This window comes from Sorex araneus, chromosome 1, assembly GCF_027595985.1.
Source record: "Sorex araneus isolate mSorAra2 chromosome 1, mSorAra2.pri, whole genome shotgun sequence".
NCBI classification, from domain to species: Eukaryota; Metazoa; Chordata; class Mammalia; order Eulipotyphla; family Soricidae; genus Sorex; species Sorex araneus.
The window spans coordinates 452,197,167-452,218,581 of NC_073302.1; the positions used below are offsets into that span (position 1 = coordinate 452,197,167).

At 65.7% G+C, this 21,415-nt stretch overlaps 1 protein-coding gene across 1 annotated transcript in view; it reads right to left on the reverse strand.

Annotated features, from left to right (window-relative positions):
* The window catches only part of PTPRN2 (protein tyrosine phosphatase receptor type N2), a 205,173-nt gene that overhangs the window by 120,067 nt on the left and 63,691 nt on the right, over nt 1-21,415 (reverse strand). Inside the window, exons 4-6 of the mRNA XM_055133868.1 lie at nt 20,454-20,544; nt 18,365-18,527; nt 11,640-11,910 (exon numbers count right to left, since the gene is read on the reverse strand). Coding sequence (XP_054989843.1) covers nt 11,640-11,910; nt 18,365-18,527; nt 20,454-20,544 — 525 coding nt within the window. The remainder of the gene's footprint in view (nt 1-11,639; nt 11,911-18,364; nt 18,528-20,453; nt 20,545-21,415) is intronic.

The window sequence follows — 21,415 nt, forward strand, 5'->3', positions numbered from 1 at the left end:
GGGATGCAGGGACAGTCGGAGGGATGCAGGGACAGTCGGAGGGATGCAGGGACAGTCGGGGGGACGCAGGGACAGTCGGGGGGACACAGGGACAGTCGGAGGGATGCAGGGACAGTCGGGGGGACGCAGGGACAGTCAGAGGGATGCAGAGACAGTCGGGGGGACGCAGGGACAGTCGGGGGGATGCAGGGACAGTCAGGGGGGACACAGGCACAGTCGGGGGGACACAGGGACAGTCGGAGGGACTCAGGGACAGTGGGGGGACGCAGGGACAGTCGGGAGGGACGCAGGGACAATCCCTCACAAACACACACAGAGCCCAAAGAGGTCAAAATCAACTACACACACACACACACACACGACATCAAGCACAGCCCGTTGGGGCCAGAATCAACCATATGCCCATACACACAATATAAAACACAGCCTGAAGTCAGAATCAACTGTGTACACAACATAATACATCTGAACGGTCATGATCAACCATACACATACACACACACACACACACACAGCCCAACAGGGTCAGGATCAACAGGCTCCCCCAGCCCGTGGCCACGGCTTCTGGCTGCTCTAGAGCCTCCCCCAGCCCCTGCCCGCAGCTCCAGTCCCCGTGTGCTGGAGTGAAGACAGCAGAGAAACACGCCGGGCCAGCAGAAAGCCCGATGCTGGTGCTGGGCCAGGACGTCAGGACGATCCTCTGGATGCTGCCCTGCGGCAGGAACACAGCCGAGGCCCCACTTCTCGCCAAGTGGGCAGGCTGGACTCGTGAGTCCACTGACCTGGAGGAGTACAGCTGGTCTCACACACTGCCTGGACACACACTGTCCTGGCAGGACGAGGCAGCAGTTCCCCCTCTCTCACACCCGTAATCTGGATGGCGTGAGCCTTCCCTTTGCCCTGTGTACCGACCGCAAGAATGAGGGGGACGTGGTCTGCAGTGCCTGCGTGTCCAGCTCCGTATCTTCCTCTGATGTTCTTACTCACGACAACACAGCTTTGACCAGACAACGTACACCTGATGCTCCTCTGATCAATGCTCACCCTATAACCGCTAGTGCTCTCGCTAGTGAGTCTTTCTCTGTGATGAAGTCATTAGGATGTAACGGATGAAAAACAGAATAAAAGGAGGCCTCTGGCAGTCGCTCTTCGCCTCGAGCCAGAGTGAGCCTGGCCCTCCGTGCGCTCCGCATTCCTCTCGTGTGTCCTGTCTCTTGCCTCCAACCGATTGATCAATCACTTCATGCAAAAGCCCACAGAGACAACAGCTGACAGGCTCACTGGAGTCCAGGATGGGGATAAAGAGAAATGGAGAAAATCTACAACTCCCCAAGTTGGGCTGGGAAAGAACTGGGAACTCATCTCTGGGACTCAGTATGAACACGGGGAGCATGAGCCATGGGGAGTAAGAACCACAGAAGAACACAAACCATAAGGGAAAGCGAGCCACGAGAGAGAGTGAGCCACAGAAGAGCATGAACCACAGAGGAGAGCGAACCACAGGAGAGCATGAACCACACAGGGCGTGAACCACACAGGAGCATGGACCACACAGGAGAGTGAGCCACAGAAGAGCATGAACCACGGGGGAGGGTGAACCATGGAAGAGCATGAACCACAGAACAAGAATCATGGGGAACGTAAACCACAAGAGTATGAACCACAGGTGTGAGCCACGGGGGGGAGTGAACCATACCAGAGCATGAACCACGGGGGGTGTGAGCCACGGGGAGAGTGAACCATACCAGAGCATGAACCACGGGGAGTGTGAGCCATGGGGAGAGTGAACCATAACAGCACGAACCTCGGGGGGGTGTGAGCCACGGGGAGAGTGAACCATACCAGAGCATGAACCACGGGGGGTGTGAGCCACGGGGAGAGTGAACCATACCAGAGCATGAACCACGGCGGGTGTGAGCCACGGGGAGAGTGAACCATACCAGAGCATGAACCACGGGGAGTGTGAGCCACGGGGAGAGTGAACCATACCAGAGCATGAACCACGGGGGGTGTGAGCCACGGGGAGAGTGAACCATACCAGAGCATGAACCACGGCGGGTGTGAGCCACGGGGAGAGTGAACCATACCAGAGCATGAACCACGGCGGGTGTGAGCCACGGGGAGAGTGAACCATACCAGAGCATGAACCACGGCGGGTGTGAGCCACGGGGAGAGTGAACCATACCAGAGCATGAACCACGGCGGGTGTGAGCCACGGGGAGAGTGAACCATACCAGAGCACGAGCCACGGGGGGTGTGAGCCACGGGGAGAGTGAACCATACCAGAGCACGAACCACGGCGGGTGTGAGCCACGGGGAGAGTGAACCATACCAGAGCATGAACCACAGGGAGTGTGAGCCACGGGGAGAGTGAACCATACCAGAGCACAAGCCACGGTGAGTGTGAGCCACGGGGAGAGTGAACCATACCAGAGCACGAACCACGGCGGGTGTGAGCCACGGGGAGAGTGAACCATACCAGAGCATGAACCACGGCGGGTGTGAGCCACGGGGGAGTGAACCATAACAGCATGAACCACGGGGGGTGTGAGCCACGGGGAGAGTGAACCATACCAGAGCATGAACCACGGCGGGTGTGAGCCACGGGGAGAGTGAACCATACCAGAGCATGAACCACGGCGGGTGTGAGCCACGGGGAGAGTGAACCATACCAGAGCATGAACCACGGCGGGTGTGAGCCACGGGGAGAGTGAACCATACCAGAGCATGAACCACGGCGGGTGTGAGCCACGGGGAGAGTGAACCATACCAGAGCACGAGCCACGGGGGGTGTGAGCCACGGGGAGAGTGAACCATACCAGAGCATGAACCACGGCGGGTGTGAGCCACGGGGAGAGTGAACCATACCAGAGCATGAACCACAGGGAGTGTGAGCCACGGGGAGAGTGAACCATACCAGGGCATGAACCACGGCGGGTGTGAGCCACGGGGAGAGTGAACCATACCAGAGCACAAGCCACGGTGAGTGTGAGCCACGGGGAGAGTGAACCATACCAGAGCATGAACCACGGCGGGTGTGAGCCACGGGGGAGTGAACCATAACAGCATGAACCACGGCGGGTGTGAGCCATGGGGAGAGTGAACCATACCAGAGCATGAACCACAGGGACTGTGAGCCACAGGGAGAGTGAACCATACCAGAGCATGAACCACAGGGAGTGTGAGCCACGGGGAGAGTGAACCATACCAGAGCATGAACCACAGGGAGTGTGAGCCACGGGGAGAGTGAACCATACCAGAGCATGAACCACGGCGGGTGTGAGCCACGGGGAGAGTGAACCATACCAGAGCATGAACCACGGCGGGTGTGAGCCACGGGGAGAGTGAACCATACCAGAGCATGAACCACAGAGGAGAGCGAACCACAGGAGAGCATGAACCACACAGGGCGTGAACCACACAGGAGCATGGACCACACAGGAGAGTGAGCCACAGAAGAGCATGAACCACGGGGGAGGGTGAACCATGGAAGAGCATGAACCACAGAACAAGAATCATGGGGAACGTAAACCACAAGAGTATGAACCACAGGTGTGAGCCACGGGGGGGAGTGAACCATACCAGAGCATGAACCACGGGGGGTGTGAGCCACGGGGAGAGTGAACCATACCAGAGCATGAACCACGGGGAGTGTGAGCCATGGGGAGAGTGAACCATAACAGCACGAACCTCGGGGGGGTGTGAGCCACGGGGAGAGTGAACCATACCAGAGCATGAACCACGGGGGGTGTGAGCCACGGGGAGAGTGAACCATACCAGAGCATGAACCACGGCGGGTGTGAGCCACGGGGAGAGTGAACCATACCAGAGCATGAACCACGGGGAGTGTGAGCCACGGGGAGAGTGAACCATAACAGCACGAACCTCGGGGGGTGTGAGCCACGGGGAGAGTGAACCATACCAGAGCATGAACCACGGGGAGTGTGAGCCACGGGGAGAGTGAACCATACCAGAGCATGAACCACGGGGAGTGTGAGCCACAGGGAGAGTGAACCATAACAGCACGAACCACCAGGTTCATTACACTTACCACACAGTGTAAGCCGCGGCGTGGCGGGGAGTTCACCACGGCCCCCAGCAGCCTTTCCTCTAGACAGGACAAGCAATCTCTGCTTTTGGACCGACGAAACACACTGTGTACGTACTGTCTTTACGGCGTCCATGTCTGGGAGCTGAGCTACGTGGGCACTGGAGTTTCACGGGGCCCCACTCTTCTCCCCACCACCAGCGGAGAAAGCTCTGGATGTGGAAGCTACCACTCAGCGTCTGCAGCTATGCCCCCACCCAGGCAGATGGGTCCGGTCGTTCTCATGCGTCCGGGGAAGTGGCCACATTACCCAGCTGTGCCTCCCGCCTGCCCAGCCCGGGAGGGGCAGCGCCAAGGTTCTGGAGCTCCTGCAGCTGCGTCACCGTGCCAGGGCGGTGTGGATGCGCTGGTGTCCCCCCACATGCCCCAGTCCATCCCGCCCCCGGCCCCAGGTGTGTGCAGGCCTCGCTCCCGCCAACCAGGGCTCTCCCGTCTTCACTGCAGCTGCTCTGGGACACGCTCACGTGGCACGGGCCGACCACACCAGGCAGGTGACACCTGGGCCAGGGGCCTGGACGGAGCATCAGCACTGTGCCCTCGGCAGGTGGCTGGGCCCTCCCGACATGAGGGGCTACAGCACGTGGCATGAGTGAGGCGCCAGCCTCGCATCTGCTGCAGCCCCCAGACACGGGTCCTGAAGGTGTTGTGGGACCTGCTCTGGCTGGACAGCTGGCAGGCCTGGGGTGAGACCCCGACAAGCCCCAGGTGAGGCCCCGACACGCCCCAGGTGAGACCCCGACACGCCCCAGGTGAGACCCCGACACGCCCCAGGTGAGACCCCGACACGCCTCCGGTGAGGCCCCGACACGCCCCAGGTGAGGCCCCAGGTGAGGCCCCGACACGCCCCAGGTGAGACCCCGACACGCCCCAGGTGAGGCCCCAGGTGAGGCCCCGACACGCCCCAGGTGAGACCCTGACACGCCCCAGGTGAGACCCCGACACGCCCCAGGTGAGACCCCGACACGCCTCAGGTGAGGGCCCGACACGCCTCAGGTGAGGGCCCGACACGCCCTAGGTGAGACCCCGACACGCCCCAGGTGAGGCCCTGACCTGCCTCGGGTGAGACCCCGACACGCCCCAGGTGAGGCCCCGACACGCCCCAAGTGAGACCCCGACACGCCCCAGGTGAGACCCTCACACGCCTCAGGTGAGGCCCCGACACGCCTCAGGTGAGGCCCCGACACGCCCCAGGTGAGACCCTCACACGCCTCAGGTGAGACCCTGACACGCCCCAGGTGAGACCCCGACACACCCCAGGTGAGACCCCAGTGCTCCTGGGTGAGGCCTGCTCTGGCCTGGAGAGACAGCGCGCCTCAGCTGAGACCTGCCAGCCCCGCCCCCCGCAGCCACCAAGCTGCCCACCCGGGGCCGTCATGCACTGCCCCTCCTCAGAGCCCCGGGAGCTCCCACTGAGGTCAATTCCCGGTGTGACCCGCGATGTGGCCACCCCCAGGACTGCCCAAGGACTGCAGGAGTCTGCCCTGTGGCAGGGCCCCGCGGCCCTTATCCTGACCAGCAGCCTCGCCCTGGGCCGGGGCCTCGCCGTGTGCCCCAACACTCACTTCCCAGGAAGGTCGTGCCCAGGCTCCAGGTCTGTCCTGATGCCGGACACACAACTGTGGACTGGGACAGCGAGTGCGAGCACCTGTGGGTACATAAAAATGTGCAAGCGTGTGTTAGCATGATTGAGAGTATGTGGGAAGGCGACTATGGAAATATGTGACCGATGTGTGTGTGTGTGTGTGTGTGAGCATGAGTGAGTTGTATGACTGCAAAGTTACAGTGTTGTGATAGTGCGTATTCGTGAGAATGTGTGAGTGTGTGGGAGGAAGAGTGTGTGAGTGTGACTGACGGTGAGCAGAGATGTATGTGTGAGTGTGTGTGCATGGGTGTGTGTCTGAATGAATGAGAGAGACTGAGAGTATAAGCCTGAAAGTGTATCAGGGGAGTGTGTGTGTGACTGTGCGAGTGTGACTGTGTTAGTGTGTGACTGTGTCATCGCGTGTGAGAGCGAGTCTGTGTGACCATGTGAGTGTGACTGTGTTATTGTGTGTGAGAGCGTGTATGTGTGACTGTGGGTGAGTGTGACTGTGTGAGTGTGACTGTGTTAGTGTGAGAGTGTGTGACTGGGTGAGTGTGGCTGTGTTAGTGTGCGGCTGTGTAATTGTGTGTGAGAGCGAGTGTGTGTGATTGTAGGTGGGTGTGACTATGTTATTGTGAGTGTGTGATAGTGGGTGAGTGTGGCTGTGTTATTGTGAGAGTATCTGTGTGACTGTGTTATTGTGTGAGAGTGAGTGTGTGACGGTGAGTGTGACTGCTACTGTGAGTGAGAATATGTGTGTGGCTGTGTGTTTCTGTGCGTGAGGGTGCATACGTGTGAGTGTGAGTGTGACTGTACATGGGGGGACTGTGTGGTGTGAGTGTGTGAAAGCATGTGAGCAGGCGGAGAGTTGCTGCTGTGGGAGTGTGAGCCTGGAGCAGGACCATGGGGGGGGGTGTGCGCGTGTGTGCATGTGTGTGTCCCTTAGCTGAGACCCGGCTGTCCACGGCACAGGCGTGCAGAGAAGTCAGAGAGAAGCTCAGACGCTTGGGTCCGGGCTGTCCCCTGGGGCGCCCACGTCAAACCCAGGCCAGGACTGTTGCAGCCCGGGGGTGTCGACCCCTGAAGAGCCACGGCAGAGCCGGCCCCAGTCCAGCCCGTCCCGAGCGGCTGACTCGGACGCCCCAAGGCCACCCCGTCTTCCCTCCTCACTCCTCTCGCCCGGCAAAGCCCGTTGGGGCCTCCCGGAACCATGATCACGCTCTCAGCACGGGGCCGGGAAGTGGAAGTCCCCAAGCGCCCGCTCGCACCTCGGGGGCACCAGCGAGACTCAGTTCTCCGGGCCCCCGATGCAGCGACAGGGAGCAGGGACGGCAGGTCAGAGCCACCAGGAGGGCCGAGGCCTTGCCGCGCTCTCGCCAACACACACACACGCGCACACACACATGCACACGCGCACACATGCACGCACACACATGCACACATGCACATGCACACACATGCATGCACATATGCACACATGCATGCACACACATGTGCGCACATGCACATATGTACATGCACACACTTGCACACATATGCACACATGCACATAGTCACACATATGCACACATACACATGCACACACATGCATGCACACACGCACACATACACACATGTGCACACATGCACACACATGCACACTCGCACGCATATGCACATACACGCACATACACATGCACACACATGCACACACACATGCACACACGCACACACACATGCACACACACACACGCGCGCGCGCACACACGAGGAGGAACCAGGCGCTCCTTAGAGCCGCGTCAGCCCTGGGGGGAGGCGGGAGCGCGGCCGAGCAGTCAGAAGCAGCACATCAAGGGGCGCTCTGCTCCTTGGCCCCCCAGAGTCCGGCCCGGCCGGCCTGCGTGGCATTTCAGCAGCGGCCAGTGCTCCTGGCGGACTCTGGCCACTTCAGGAAATGCCACGACACCAAACGTGTAGGAGCTGGAGGGGAAGGTCAGACCGTGTGCACACGGCACAGTCCGGACCGTCCGAGGGTCTGTGTCGTCACAGGTCCTCCAGACGGACGGCGTGGCCCTAGAGGACACGCAACGCTGACCACAGGCTCCCCTCACAGGGAAGACGCCATCCACACGGCAACGCTCCCTCAGGGCCTCTGCCGTCCGTGTGCACGTGTGCCGTCACGTGTGCAGGCTCCTCCCCTCCCCCCACGCCCCCTTCCTCACCAGAGCCAGCACCACCCCCACCCCCGTCTCCGGCCACGCCAGCACGGCGCACAGCACCGACACCGTCCCCACGCCGGAGCATCCGTGCCGCTGCCTACTCACCCGGCCCAGGCGGTGCCGGGGCGGCAGGGCGCTCTCCTGCAGGCCGGCGGGGCCACACGCCACTGCTCTCCGTGACACCTGGCCCCGGTCACGTCCCGTGAGCCTGCACACGTGTGGCATCACTGACACGTGTGGCCGGGGAAGGCCAGCTATGGAGCCACCTTTGCCGAGACCTGGCCGGGCAGCCGCTGAACCGTGCCGGGAACCGAGTGCCCTGTGGGCCGCGAGGACGGCACTGGCCACGGAGGGGCGGTCGCAGGGCCACAGCCGGGCTGGATCTGAGCACTGGCCACGGAGGGGCGGCCGCAGGGCCACAGCCGGCCTGCACGCACGGCCGGGCCTCAGCCTGGGTGGACCAGCTCTCCAGGGGACACGCACACTGGGGGTGGACGGGACACCTGCCGCCCCAGGCCATCCCGAGGGCAGCGACGCTGACCCTGGGGCCTGGGAGGGGGAGGCGTCGGGGCACAGGCGGGGCGGAGCCGGCCACAGCAGGGGGACAGACCCGCAGAGACACACCCGGGGATCCCACCACGGGCCGGAGCCGCACGCGGAGCAAGGATGGTCTCTGGCCAGCGGCCGGAACTGGACACCACAGGCAGCACAGACAGCCTGGACCGAGACCTCAGCCCCAGCAGGAACCCGGCCCCCAAGTGGACGACAGACGCCGAGGGCAGAGCCGGGAACCCTCCAGAAGGTCGCCTGGCAGGAAGCACAGTGCTCCGGCCACGGAGAGGCCTCTGCACACGGCACCGAAGGCCCCGTCCACGAAACGAGGCCACTAAGCCGGACCCCGGGGGACACGGAGCCCTGTGAGAGGCGGTGCCAGAGAGCGGGCTCGTTAGAGACGCCTCTGACGAAGGGCCCGACCCACACGGGCACCCTCGGGACCAGCAGCGAGGACAGGAGCTCGGAGACACTCAGCCACGGCCTCGACACCCCCCACCAGAGCAGCCCAGAAGGACGCTCACACCCCTCCCACTGGGCAGCACGTGAGAGCAGCCTGCGCCCCCCTGCCCTCCTGGGACAGCTGCAGCAGACACTGGGCGCAGCAGGGCCGGTCACGGGCCCACCGCGGACACAGTCACGCTCCTGCACGGGTCCCGGGCCCGCTGGAGACTCACACAGAAACTGCCCACCGGCCAGCGGCAGCTCGCCAGACTCCCCCAGGCACGAGACGGTCCTCCCGAGGGGCAGACGCTCGCCGGCCGCCGCAGCCCCAGGACAACAGCTGAGGTGTCTGACGACACGTGAGCACACAAAGGTGGGGACACACGGAATACCACACCGCTGCAAGGACGGCGAAGCCGGGCCCTGGCTGAGCCTGGCGGAACGGAGGCGCGCGTGAGGAGGGGCGAGTCGGGAGGAGGAGGACGGGCAGCCGCGGTGCTGGGACAGGACGGGGGCAGGTCTTGGGAGGGCAGCAGCGGAGGGCTGGGCCCCAGGCCAACACACCGGAAGCAGGAGGCCCGCGCCACAGCACCACACGGAAAGGCGGCGGAGGGCATGCTGGGACACGCGTGCCCTGGCGCCCTGACGCTGTCTGTGCAGGTCACGGGTCACGGCCAAGGCCACAGGGGTGAGCCTGGCCCACCGCGTGGGGGACCCCGAGGGCAAGGAGCCCCGACAACACAGCACGGAGTGACACGCCGAGTGAGAGCACGAGCCGTGACAGACAGACAGTGGGAAAGACAGAGAGCAGAGGGCAGAGGGCGGAGGGCAGAGAGCGGAGGGCAGAGAGTGGAGGGCAGAAAGAGGAGGGCAGAGGGTGGAGGGCAGAGGGCGGAGGGCAGAGTGGAGGGCAGAAAGAGGAGGGCAGAGGGCGGAGGGCAGAGGGTGGAGGGCAGAGGGCGGAGGGCAGCTTAGACCCATGAAGGTCAGGGCTCTTGTGAAGGACAGTGTGAAGGTCAGACCCCGATGTGGGTCCCGCCTGAAGAGAGACGGTTTGGGACGCAGGGGTGGGGCGGTGAGCGCGAGGGTGGGGGGAGGCAGGGGTGACAGAGCAGGCGCAGAGTATGGTGGTCGGAGGGCTCAGACCTGGGCTTGCCCACAACAGTGACAGGTGGCCAGAGACCAGGAGGGGATCGTATGAGGAGGTGAGCGTGTGGGGAGGTGAGCACACGGGAGGGAGGTGGTGCACAGGGAGGTGGTACATGGGGACATAGTCCACGGGGAGGTGGCACATGCGGGGAGGTGGGCACACGGGGAGGTGGCACATGCGGGGAGGTGGGCACACGGGGAGGTGGCACATGCGGGGAGGTGGGTACACGGGGAGGTGGGTACACAGGAGGTGGCACACGGGGAGGTGGGTAGATGAGGAGGTGGGCAAACAGGGAGGTGGTACACGGGGAGGTGGCACATGGGACTGAACACACAGGGAGGTGGTACGACAGGAGGTGGTATGACGAGAGGTGGTACACAGGTGGTACACGGGGATATGGGCACACAGGGAGGCGGGCACATGGAAATGGACACATGGGGAGGTGGTACACAGGGAGGTGGTACACGGGGAGGTGGTACACGGGGAGGTGGTACACAGAGAGGTGGCACATGCAGAGGTGGTACACAGGGAGGTGGCACATGCAGAGGTGGTACACGGGGTGGTGGGCACACGAGGGGGTGAGCACTGGCAGCACCGACCTGCAGTGACACTCGGCCGGGCACCATCAGGCTCCCCCTGGGTGACCCGTCAGGATGCCGGAACGCTCCGTGGGGCACGGAGCCCGAGGAAGGGCCCGAGTCCCGCTAGCACAGACAAACGCTGGCCCAGGACGGGGTGCTGAGAGTGGACACGTACAGCACCCGGGCAGGTGGCGCTGGGGCACTGGGGAGCCAGAAGGGGGTCCCAGGAAGGAGAGACGCATCTCCAGGGGTGGGGCCCACCCAGCCCCACCACACGCCACTCCGCACACAGGGCGGGGGGTCGAGGTGCCGAGACGGCCGCAGGGCCCTGACGCGACTCTCACCTGAGGGGTGCCCAGAGTGTGCAGGACAGAGCAGAGGACAGCCCAGCGGGCAGCGACCCAGTGCCCGGCGGGCAGAGGTCTGCCAGGCCGAGACCCCTGCCCAGCCCGGGGCGCTGCAAGGCCCCAGCGGTGAGCAGAGCCCAGCCCGGCCACTGGACGCCCAGCAGTGATGAGGAGAAGCCAGGGTGGGCCTGGCAGGGCGGCGTGGGTGGCCACAGCGGGGAGTGACCCGGGTGGCCCACGGCACATGGCCCAGCACGACTGCAGGGTGGGCTCGAGTGAGGGCCAGTTCCACCTGCCCCCACCATAACTCCACCCGCCTGAGACTGCCCGGGGGGGAGGGGCAGCACAGAGCTGGGGGCGGCGTCCAGGTGCTCCTGCAGGACGGGCAGCACCATGGTGGCCTGACCCTCCAGCCTGAGCCACCCCCGGCTCACCATGCCCCGGGGGGCAACCAGCCCGGGAAGGGGTCTGTTGTCCACCCCGGCCAACCCCACAGGAGGGGGTCTGTTGTCCACCCCGGCCAACCCCACAGGAGGGGGTCTGCTGTCCACCCCGGCCAACCCCACAGGAGGGGGTCTGCTGTCCACCCTGGGCCAACCCCACAGGAGAGGGCCTGCTGTCCACCCCCGGGCGTGGCGGCCCTCGAGGTTCCTGCAGGCCGGGGAAGGGCGACTCACCGCTGCCAGAGTCCAGGAGGTCGGCCGCAGAGGTGGGCAGCTTCTGGGGCGCCCCCCGGAGCCCGGGCAGGGGGCCGTGCCCGGCCGGGGGGCCCCTCCTCGGGGCCAGGGCGGCATTCCGCGCCACGTATTCGCCCAAGGCCGCGGCCAGGCTCTGCCCATCCACGCCGCTGTCCGCCTGGGGGCTGAGCTGGTCGGGCGGGCGCCGGCGGGGCTCGGGGGCGTAGGTGAGAGCAGGCGCCTGGCCCGGGGCCGCGAGGGGGTCTCCGTCCTGTGGGCAGAAACAGCTGGGTGAGAGCCCGCTGGCCCGCAGGGTCCCCGCAGGGTCCCCGCAGGGCGCGGCCAGCACCCCGCTGGCACCCGGGACCCCTGGGGGCTGCCTGCCGCCCCTTCCACAGCGACCCGGCGCCAGGCAGGCTCCGGGGCAGCCCGAGGTCCAGCTCAGGCCGTGACCCCTCGCAAGGACAAAGCAGCTGTGCTGTCCACCCGGGGTGGACGGTGGCAGAGTGCACAGGCGGCCTGTGGGCGTGGCCTCGCTGTATAGGCGTGGCTTTTGCAGCTGTGGGCGTGGCCTCGCAGCTCTGCATTGGGTGTGGCTTCAGAGGCGGTGGGCGTGGTTTCGCACTCTGTGGGCGTGGCTTTGTGGCGTGGGGGCGTGGTTTCGGGCTGGGGCGTGGCTCAGGCTCCTGGGAGGTAGCCTTCTGAGGTGGGGCTGACCCCGCTTTGCACCTCCACCTGCTCTGCTCTTCCGCATGGTCCCAGCACCTGGAGTTCCTTCTCCCGGCTGGCAGCACCTGGGCCTCTGGTTACGGCCATTCCTGCAGAGGTCACTCTCGGCTGCCTCCCCTCTAGAGTGCTCCCTCGCCTCTGCAGTGCTCCCTCCCCTCTTCAGTGCTCCCTCACCTCTGTAGTGCTCCCTCACCTCCTGCAGTGCTCCCTCCCCTCTGCAGTACTCCCTCACCTCCTGCAGTGCTCCCTCACCTCCTGCAGTGCTCCCTCACCTCTGTAGTGCTCCCTTGCCTCCTGCAGTGCTCCCTCCCCTCTGTAGTGCTCCCTCGCCTCCTGCAGTGCTCTCTCCCCTCTGTAGTGCTCCCTCACCTCCTGCAGTGCTCCCTCACCTCTGTAGTGCTCCCTTGCCTCCTGCAGGGCTCCCTCCCCTCTGCAGTGCTCCCTTGCCTCCTGCAGTGCTCCCTCCCCTCTGCAGTGTTCCCTTGCCTCCTGCAGTGCTCCCTCCCCTCTGCAGTGTTCCCTTGCCTCCTGCAGTGCTCCCTCCCCTCTGCAGTGTTCCCTTGCCTCCTGCAGTGCTCCCTCCCCTCTGTAGTGCTCCCTTGCCTCCTGCAGTGCTCCCTCCCCTCTGCAGTGTTCCCTTGCTCCTGCAGAGCTCCCTCCCCTCTGTAGTGCTCCCTTGCCTCCTGCAGTGCTCCCTCCCCTCTGCAGTGCTCCCTTGCTCCTGCAGAGCTCCCTCCCCTCTGTAGTGCTCCCTTGCCTCCTGCAGTGCTCCCTCCCCTCTGCAGTGTTCCCTTGCCTCCTGCAGTGCTCCCTCCCCTCTGTAGTGCTCCCTTGCCTCCTGCAGTGCTCCCTCCCCTCTGCAGTGTTCCCTTGCTCCTGCAGAGCTCCCTCCCCTCTGTAGTGCTCCCTTGCCTCCTGCAGTGCTCCCTCACCTCTGCAGTGCTCCCTCACCTCTGCAGTGCTCCCTTGCCTCCTGCAGTGCTCCCTCACCTATGTAGTGCTGCCAACACCCAGGCTGGCCCAGTGAGCACTGGAGTCAACCCATCCCCTTGCCTCCCACCGGGCTGCGTGGGTGGGGCCATGCAGGGGGCCAGCCCTGCGTGCCCGCTCCCGGTGCTCCTGGCCACACCGGGAAGAGCCGAGGGGTGGCGGTCCCCCTGGGCGAGCACCCCGGGCCAGTCCTCTGGACCAGCGCCGGGGAGTGCGGCAGTGGGAGCTGGGGTTCCCGTGGCGTCTGTGTGTGGACTTGGCGAATCACTCAGCCTCCGAGACTCAATTTCCTTCTGTCAAAGGAGATTAGACGCTATCTCTAAGGCTGTTTTTATTTCTAAAATGATGTGATTTTAGCTGTCATCCAAATTGTTTAATTTTGTCCGAGCACTGGCTGAAATAAATTGCTTTTCCTTTAGCAAAGAGGCATGGGGGGGTGCAAGCAGCCCACACCCTCGGAGCTGCTGCCCCATCTCCGGGGGCCACGCGGAGGGCAGTCTCCGTCTGCGAGGAGTCTCGCGGGCGGCTGCCACAGAACAGGGACAGGCAACGCGTCTGTCTGCTCGGGGTTCGGGCTCAGATTTTTTTGGGGGTCACACCCGGCGATGCACAGGGGTTACTCCTGGCTCCGCACTCAGGAATTACCCCTGGCGGTGCTCGGGGGACCATGTGGGATGCTGGGAATCGAACCCAGGTCGACTGCGTGCAAGGCAAACGCCCTCCCGCTGTGCCATCACTCCAGCCCTGGGCTCAGACTAAGGAAGCGTGTGGGCAGGCCACGGAGCCCAGGCTCAGGCCGGGAGTCCAGGGAGACGCGGCTCTTCCCGACTCCTCTCTTAGCCTCCGGCCCCCGGGCCCCACGAGGTGTCCTGCAGCCCAGCCGCACCACGTCCACCTGGCAGCCGAGAGGCTCCCTTGGGCAGCCAGAGCCGCCCAGTCCACATGCAGGACCCTCGGCAGCAGCTGTGGCCCACGTGACCCGCGTCCTGCCACGACACCGCAGCATGCCGGGGCCGCCCCAGCCCCTGCAAGGGGGAGGGTGTGACTCAGGGCGTCCACGGCCAGTGTGTCCGCTAAGCCGGGCCGTCACCCTCCGCCACCGTCAGCACCGCCGGTGGCATCGCCATCACCTTCGCCACCACCACCTGGCGGTCACCACCGTCACCGTCACCGCCACCGCATGGTCCTCGCCGAGGCGCTGCTTCCACGGAGAGCCCACGCTGAGATGGGCACGTGGCCAGCCCCAGACAGAGCAGGAGCGGGACACCCGGGGGCGGGAAGGCCCGTGGCTGCCACCCTCAGCCCCGCCCACAGCATGGACGGCTCCCCTGGGCTGACCGTGGGGAGGCCCCGGCCACTGGGGAGTCTGACCCAGCTGACCCGTACCCGCTGGGCCCGAGGCCGCCCGCAAGCCTGCGGATGGGACCAGCCTGGCCTGGTGACCCAGCACTGAGCTGCCCAGAGTGGGCCGGGGGCCCCGGGGACGGGCATGGGGGTCCCAGACATGGGAGTGTGGGCCCCCCAGCCTGCCAGTGTGGGGCAGGGCCTAGAACCCGGGGACTCGTTCTTCCTCCCCGCTCGCTCCCCTCCCTCCCCCTTCTACTCCCCTCCCCCTCCTCTCTCCCTGTCTCTCCACTGTGTCCCTCTCCCCTCTCCTCTCCCCCGCTCCTCTCTCTCCTCTCTTTCTCCTTCTCCCTCTCTCCCCACCCCCCCGCACCCCCACGTGGCTGCTGTTGGGTGGGTGCCTCAGCGCCCTGCACCCCAGCTCCCAGAGCAGGGCTCCCCTTAGAGGAGAGGCGGCCGCGGGCACCTTCCTGGGCCCTCCCGCTGCCCTGCGTGGGTGCTGGGCCGGTGTCCTGGGGCCGCACCCCCGTGGTCAGGAGGCAGGCCCAGGGGGCCGCGTGGAAGCCCCAGTGGCTCCGGGACAGCCCCGTGCCCGAGCTGTCGTGGGCACGGAGCGGCGGGTGTCCGTGAGGTGCCACGACCCACACCCCGGCTGTCTGCGTTCAGAGAAGGCGCTGATCCCCAGGGCCAGCGCGGTGCTGGGCGTGTGTGGGGGGCCGGCCCACGCGGTGCCATCTGCCCCCCTGCTGACACACCTGCACGTCACTGGTCAGCCTGTCACCAGCTGTCTCAGTGCTTGATGCAGTGCGAGCGGGTTTTCGAATCTCAGCATCGTGCTGCTTACTGCGGGGTCACCGCACACCCACTCTGCACGGTGCTCACACGCACAGTGCTCACACCGCCGTAGGCTTCACAGGGTGGCCGTAACGTGGCCACCTCCTGGTATTTCCCTTCCACGCCCGAGAGCACTGGCTCGCGCCTCCGGAACCACGGGAAGCACAAAAGGTAAGATAGTGGCTTGTCTGGCCCAGCCTCCACCCTTCCTCTTTCTGCTACTGAGTCCAACGTCGGTGCTTGCCGCTGAGACGCAGTCGCTGTGAGGAGAACAGCGGCTTCCTGTGCAGGTGACAGAGCCGAGGGGGACGAGTGCCCACACTCTCCTCACTCAGCTGGGGCGGCCGGGGCAGGGGGTTCGAAGGGGGTCCTGCTGGAGGACAGGAAGGCCGGGGCGGGCCGTCTGCAGAGCCCGATGCCCGGGGCCGGTTCCTTTCCGGGTGGCTCCTTGTTCCACATGAAGCAGTTTGAACACACGGGTCTGAGCAGGAGGGGCAGGTGGAAGCCACAGGGAGAGGCCCTGGGAGCTCTGCGGGGAGGCAGACGCCCTCCCTCGAGCAACGCTCCCGCGTCCACGGGGCTGGCCCCCCGCTGGCCCCCGGGACGGCTCTCCGCACCTCCCTACCCCGCTGGCCCCCGGGAAGGCTCTCCGCACCTCCCTACCCCGCTGGCCCCCGGGAAGGCTCTCCGCACCTCCCTACCCCGCTGGCCCCCGGGAAGGCTCTCCGCACCTCCCTACCCCGCTGGCCCCCGGGAAGGCTCTCCGCACCTCCCTACCCCGCTGGCCCCCGGGACGGCTCTCCGCACCTCCCTACCCCGCTGGCCCCCGGGAAGGCTCTCCGCACCTCCCTACCCCGCTGGCCCCCGGGAAGGCTCTCCGCACCTCCCTACCCCGCTGGCCCCCGGGAAGGCTCTCCGCACCTCCCTACCCCGCTGGCCCCCGGGAAGGCTCTCCGCACCTCCCTACCCCGCTGGCCCCCGGGAAGGCTCTCCGCACCTCCCTACCCCGCTGGCCCCCGGGAAGGCTCTCCGCACCTCCCTACCCCGCTGGCCCCCGGGAAGGCTCTCCGCACCTCCCTACCCCGCTGGCCCTCGGGAAGGCTCTCCTCACCTCCCTACCCCGCTGGCCCCCGGGAAGCCTCTCCTCACCTCCCTACATGCCACAGTTCCCCCCGTTGTCTTGAACAGGGGAGTCGCACTGATTTATTTCCGAGTGTGATCTTGAGCAGGAAGGAGCCTTTGCCCCGGGAACGGCTCCTTCCTGCTCCGCCCGTCCTGGTGTGCTGGCGTGTGTCCTGCGTTGCCCGTCCCTGTTTTCAGGGGCTGCCGCCTTCTCTCTCTCTGTGATCTCCTGTGAGCACAGTCCTGATCCCTCAGCACTCAGGGAGCCCCGACTCGACAGCTCTGATCGCCGCGGGACGCACCCTCCGTTCCTGGAGAGAACGTGCACGCGTCAGCCGTCAGGCGGGGGGCTGGCGGTGCCGCCGACTGTCATCTGCGGCGCCTGTCACTCTCGGGGAGGACGCTCGAATCTCCGAGAGCGAGCGGGGCGCTGCTAGTTCCCTGTCCAGGGTCCTCCATGCAGTGACGCTCTAACGTGAGGTAGAAAATGCTCTGCATCGTCTCAGTACAGACGTCTTCACACCGCAGTGTCCGTCTCGGATGCTAGGGTGGGGCCGCCCCCACAGTGCTCAGGGTCGCTCCCGGCAGGGCCAGTCCACAGAGGGTGCCGGGACTGGGCCTGGTCAGCGAGGCAGGCAGGGCCCCGCCCCCGAGCATCTCCTGGCCCTGAAGAGACCCCTCCCGCAGGCGAAGGCGCCAGGGCTGATTATCCGCATCGGCTTCCACACCTGCTTTCACCCTGCCTGTTCCTTCCTGGTCAACGGGATTTGGCGTTCGCAGAAACCTGCTTTTCGTTTCTGTTTGACCAAACATGTGTGTGTGTGTGTGTGTGTGTGTGTGTGTGTGTGTGTTTTAGTTTTGATGTTGTTGTTTTAGTGTTTGGCCACACCTGGTGGTGCTCAGGGCTTGCTTCTGCCTCTGCGCAGGGACCACTCTGGTGGGTCCGGGGGACCCTGCACAGTGCCGGGGGTGAGATGAAGTCGGGATCGCTGTGTGCAAGCAGTGCCTCACCCCCCCCCCCGAGCATGGAGCCAAGGAGCTGGCGCCCCGAGTGAGGGCTGAGGCAACACTCTTCAGCGGGGTGTTGGGTGACGGAAGGGAACGAGAGACCAGTGGGGAGTGGTCTGTGTGGAGGGGCTGAGGCCTACGGCAGGGCAATCGCCCGGGGTCTGCACTAAGGGGTGAGGACACGCAGCAGTCCGGCCCCGTGAGATGCAGTGACCACAACAGAACCCCTCCGTGGGGCCACCACACTGTCCACGGACCACCCCAGTGTCTGTCCGGGGAAACCCCCAGTGTCCATCCGGGGAACCCCCCAGTGTCCGTCCAGGGAAACCCCCCAGTGTCCGTCCAGGGAAACCCCCAGTGTCCATCCGGGGAAACCCCCAGTGTCCGTCCAGGGAAACCCCCCAGTGTCCGTCCAGGGAACCCACCCGCGGAGCCACCCCTTGGGTCTGTCCCTGGAGCCCACCCGCGGACCCCCACGGCGTCTGTCCCTGGAGCGCCCACGGCAGCGTGAGGAACCGCCCAGCGGTGGCTGTGGTGGGCAGGCACAGTTGGGGCCCCAGGACCAGGCTGGACGGCCGGCCCGGCATGCTCAGGTGTGTTCCTCTCGGCCCCGGCCGTCTCCACTCCCCCTCGGCAAGTGCTCACCAAGGCCCGCCCGGGCCCCCGTCTGCTCCGGAGCGGCCGTAGTCAGGACTCACCTGAGCTGCTGCCCCGGGGCTCCTCGCCCAGCTGCGCCCGTCGGGGGCGGGGGGCCGGGACAGGGCCTCCAGGTAGGGCAGGAAGCGCTGCAGAGCAGTGGCCAGCGCCAGGCCTCTGTCCAGGGGCTCGCTCCTCCCCATGCTGGTGCTCTGTGGGGCTGGCCTGAGGGGGGAACCACGGTCAGCGAGCGGCCCCTGCCATGGAGGCCACCGCTGCCCGCTAATCACACCACCCCCCGCCCACTGCCCGCCGGCACCAGGCGGAGACTGGGCCGCTTGCCGAGGCCCTGCAGAGAGGCCGTGCCCGCCCCAGACCACGGGCACGGGCACAGTGGCCCAGAGACGCTGGTCCTGGCCCTGCCGCAGCCCAGCACCTGTGTCCCGTGCGCCCACCCTTGGCGGAAGGGCAGCTCCGGGTGTTTCCACGGCAACCCTCAGTCCACCCACAAGCGATGGGCAGCCCGGGCGTCTCCATGGCAACCCTCAGCAGGCCTCTCCGGAGTGCGGCCCTGAGGTGTGAGCGCCCAGGCCCCGGTCTCCGAGGGCCACTCAGGCCCTCCTGAAGTCAGGTCGCACAAAGGCGAGTCCGGGACGGAGGCTGGACGCGGCTGGTGGGGGCGATCGGGAGGAGCACTGCCTGAGAGAGCCACCCGGTCTCCCGCTGTACCTCTGAAGGCTCCCGCCCGCCTCCCCGGTGCCCAGCCCTCACACCCCCGAGGGCCCGGCCGCCCACAGCGGAGCGACACACGGCCACACGCGGACCCTGGCTCCAGGACCAGTGCTCCGGGCAGTGGAGAGGGCCGGGGCGTGGCCGGGAGGGGCCGGCAGCTGGAGAGGCGGGAGGCCAGGCCCCGCCCACAGCGCTGCAGGCCCCCAGACTGCCCTGGCCAGCGGGCGGACAGGGCCTGGGCTCAGCTCCTGGGCACCGCGTGGCTCCGGTTCTGGCTCCCAGCTTCTAGAAGCTTCCTCCACTCCCAGGCACGAAGCCTCTGGGGGCAGAATCAGAACCACCTCCTCTGGCTCCCGTCCAGGCTGACCCCGGCCCAGCCCCCGTCCAGACTGACCCCGAGCCAGCTCCCGTCCTGCCCCGGCCTGCCCAGCTCCCGTCCAGACTGACCCCGGCCCAGCTCCCGTCCAGGCTGACCCCGGCCCAGCTCCCGTCCAGACTGACCCTGGCCCAGCTCCCGCCCCGCCCTGTCCTGCCCTCGCTGTCTGGTGCTGTGTCCTGCTGGCCCGGCGGGCTCGTGTGCCCCCGGGTGAGCTGCAGGCAGCTGGGGTCCCTGAGCCTGTGGCCGCGAGCCCTCGGGCGGGGCTCCTGTGACAAGCGTGCTGACATCCCTCTGCCCGTCTGTCCTGCTCTCGTCTGTCCCCTCATGTCGGGTTTGTCGCTGTCTCTGGAAATGCTCCCGGCACCTCCCTGTCCCCCGGCCCACGGGCCCACGGGCACAACCCCCACCCCATCCAGAGCTGTCCTGGACACCGTCTTGGTCAGTCAGAGCCGGGAAGGAGGGACTCGGGGGGGTGTGAGTGTGAGGGGTGGGTGCGGGCGAGTGTGAGAGTGTGAGTGTGGGTGTGGGTGTGAGTGTGTGTGACTGAGTGTGAGTGTGTGTGACTGAGTGTGGGTGCAGCACCGCCCCTGGGACACGGGCTCCTCCCGAGACCTCTCCCGGGACAGAGAAGGGCCTGGGCTGTGCCCCGGTCCTGTGGGGGGCAGGACACGGCTCCCAGGAGACCCAGTGACGGGGACCCACCGGGCCGGGCCCTGCAGGAGCAGCAGGGGGGGCCACGCACTCCGGAGACCGCCTCACTCGGGCCACCCGGCCTCCCGGGTCACACCTGGCCGTGGATGCCCGGCTTCACACACCACGCCTGGCCCCTGCCGCGGGCGCCCGGCCTCCCGCTCCGGCCCCTGAGCACGTCACAGCAGAGACTCGCATCAGCTCCACCCTGCGGCAGGGGAGCCGGAACCCGGGACGGGCCTGTCCGAGGGGCCCCGCAGCAGCAGGCAGCCGTGCATGCTCCACCACAGTGCTCTCGGATGCGTGCCCCCCCCCGGCCCCCTGCCCGCCCGCAGGTAAGCTGCACTCACCTGGCGGGGTGCCGAGGGGGTACCCCGAGCAGGTCGGCGAGTTCCCGGGCCGCCGTGTGCGGGGCGTGGCCGTCCTCCTGCCAGGGGAGACCTGTGGGCACAGGGTCAGAGCTGCACCGCTGGCTGGGGGCCGTGTCCGCCCCTCGGAGACGCCCCCACCTGCTCTGCTCCTCCACAGACCCCGGGCCGGGCGGGAGCGCAGGCTGCTGGGTGCCCGCCGGCCGGACTCTGTCCACGGGAAGGCGAGGGTGGCGGCCCAGCCCGGCCGCCCTGGCTGCCCTCCAGCCCCATCCTGCCAGGGGGCCACCGAGTGGCACGGAATGAGGGGATTGTTACTCCGAGAGCAATTATCACGGGGCTTAATGCAGTGTATCGGAGGCTAATTACATTATACTTATACTCAAATGTTATGACAAAGAGCTTTATAGCAAGGACGACGTCGCTACGAAGGCAGGATCCGTGTGATTGTGCATTAATTACACGCACTGCGGATCACATGGTAATTACACCCGGAATCACCAAATAACTCCCAGAATAATTATTATGCAATTTGTACATTTCAGATCTTACGGCAACACGCAGCAGCCAGCCCCCCCAATTATCATCATTAGCTAATCGCCAAATACCACGTCACTACAGAGATTGTATTATGCCCTGCACAAACCACGTCACCCAAGTCCTCAACTCGGGCCAGCAGTGCTCGTGGTGAGTGCTCATGGTGAGTGCTTGTGGTTGAGTGCTCACAGGTGAGTGCTCATGGGTGAGTGCTCGAGTGCGTGCTCGTGGGTACTTGTGGGTGAGTGCTCACGGGTGAGTGCTCATGGGTGAGTGCTTGTGGGTGAGTGCTCGTGGTGAGTGCTCACGGCTGAGTGCTCATGGGTGAATGCTCATGGGTGAGTGCTCGCGGGTGAGTGCTTGTGGGTGAGTGCTCGTGGTGAGTGCTCGCGGCTGAGTGCTTGTGG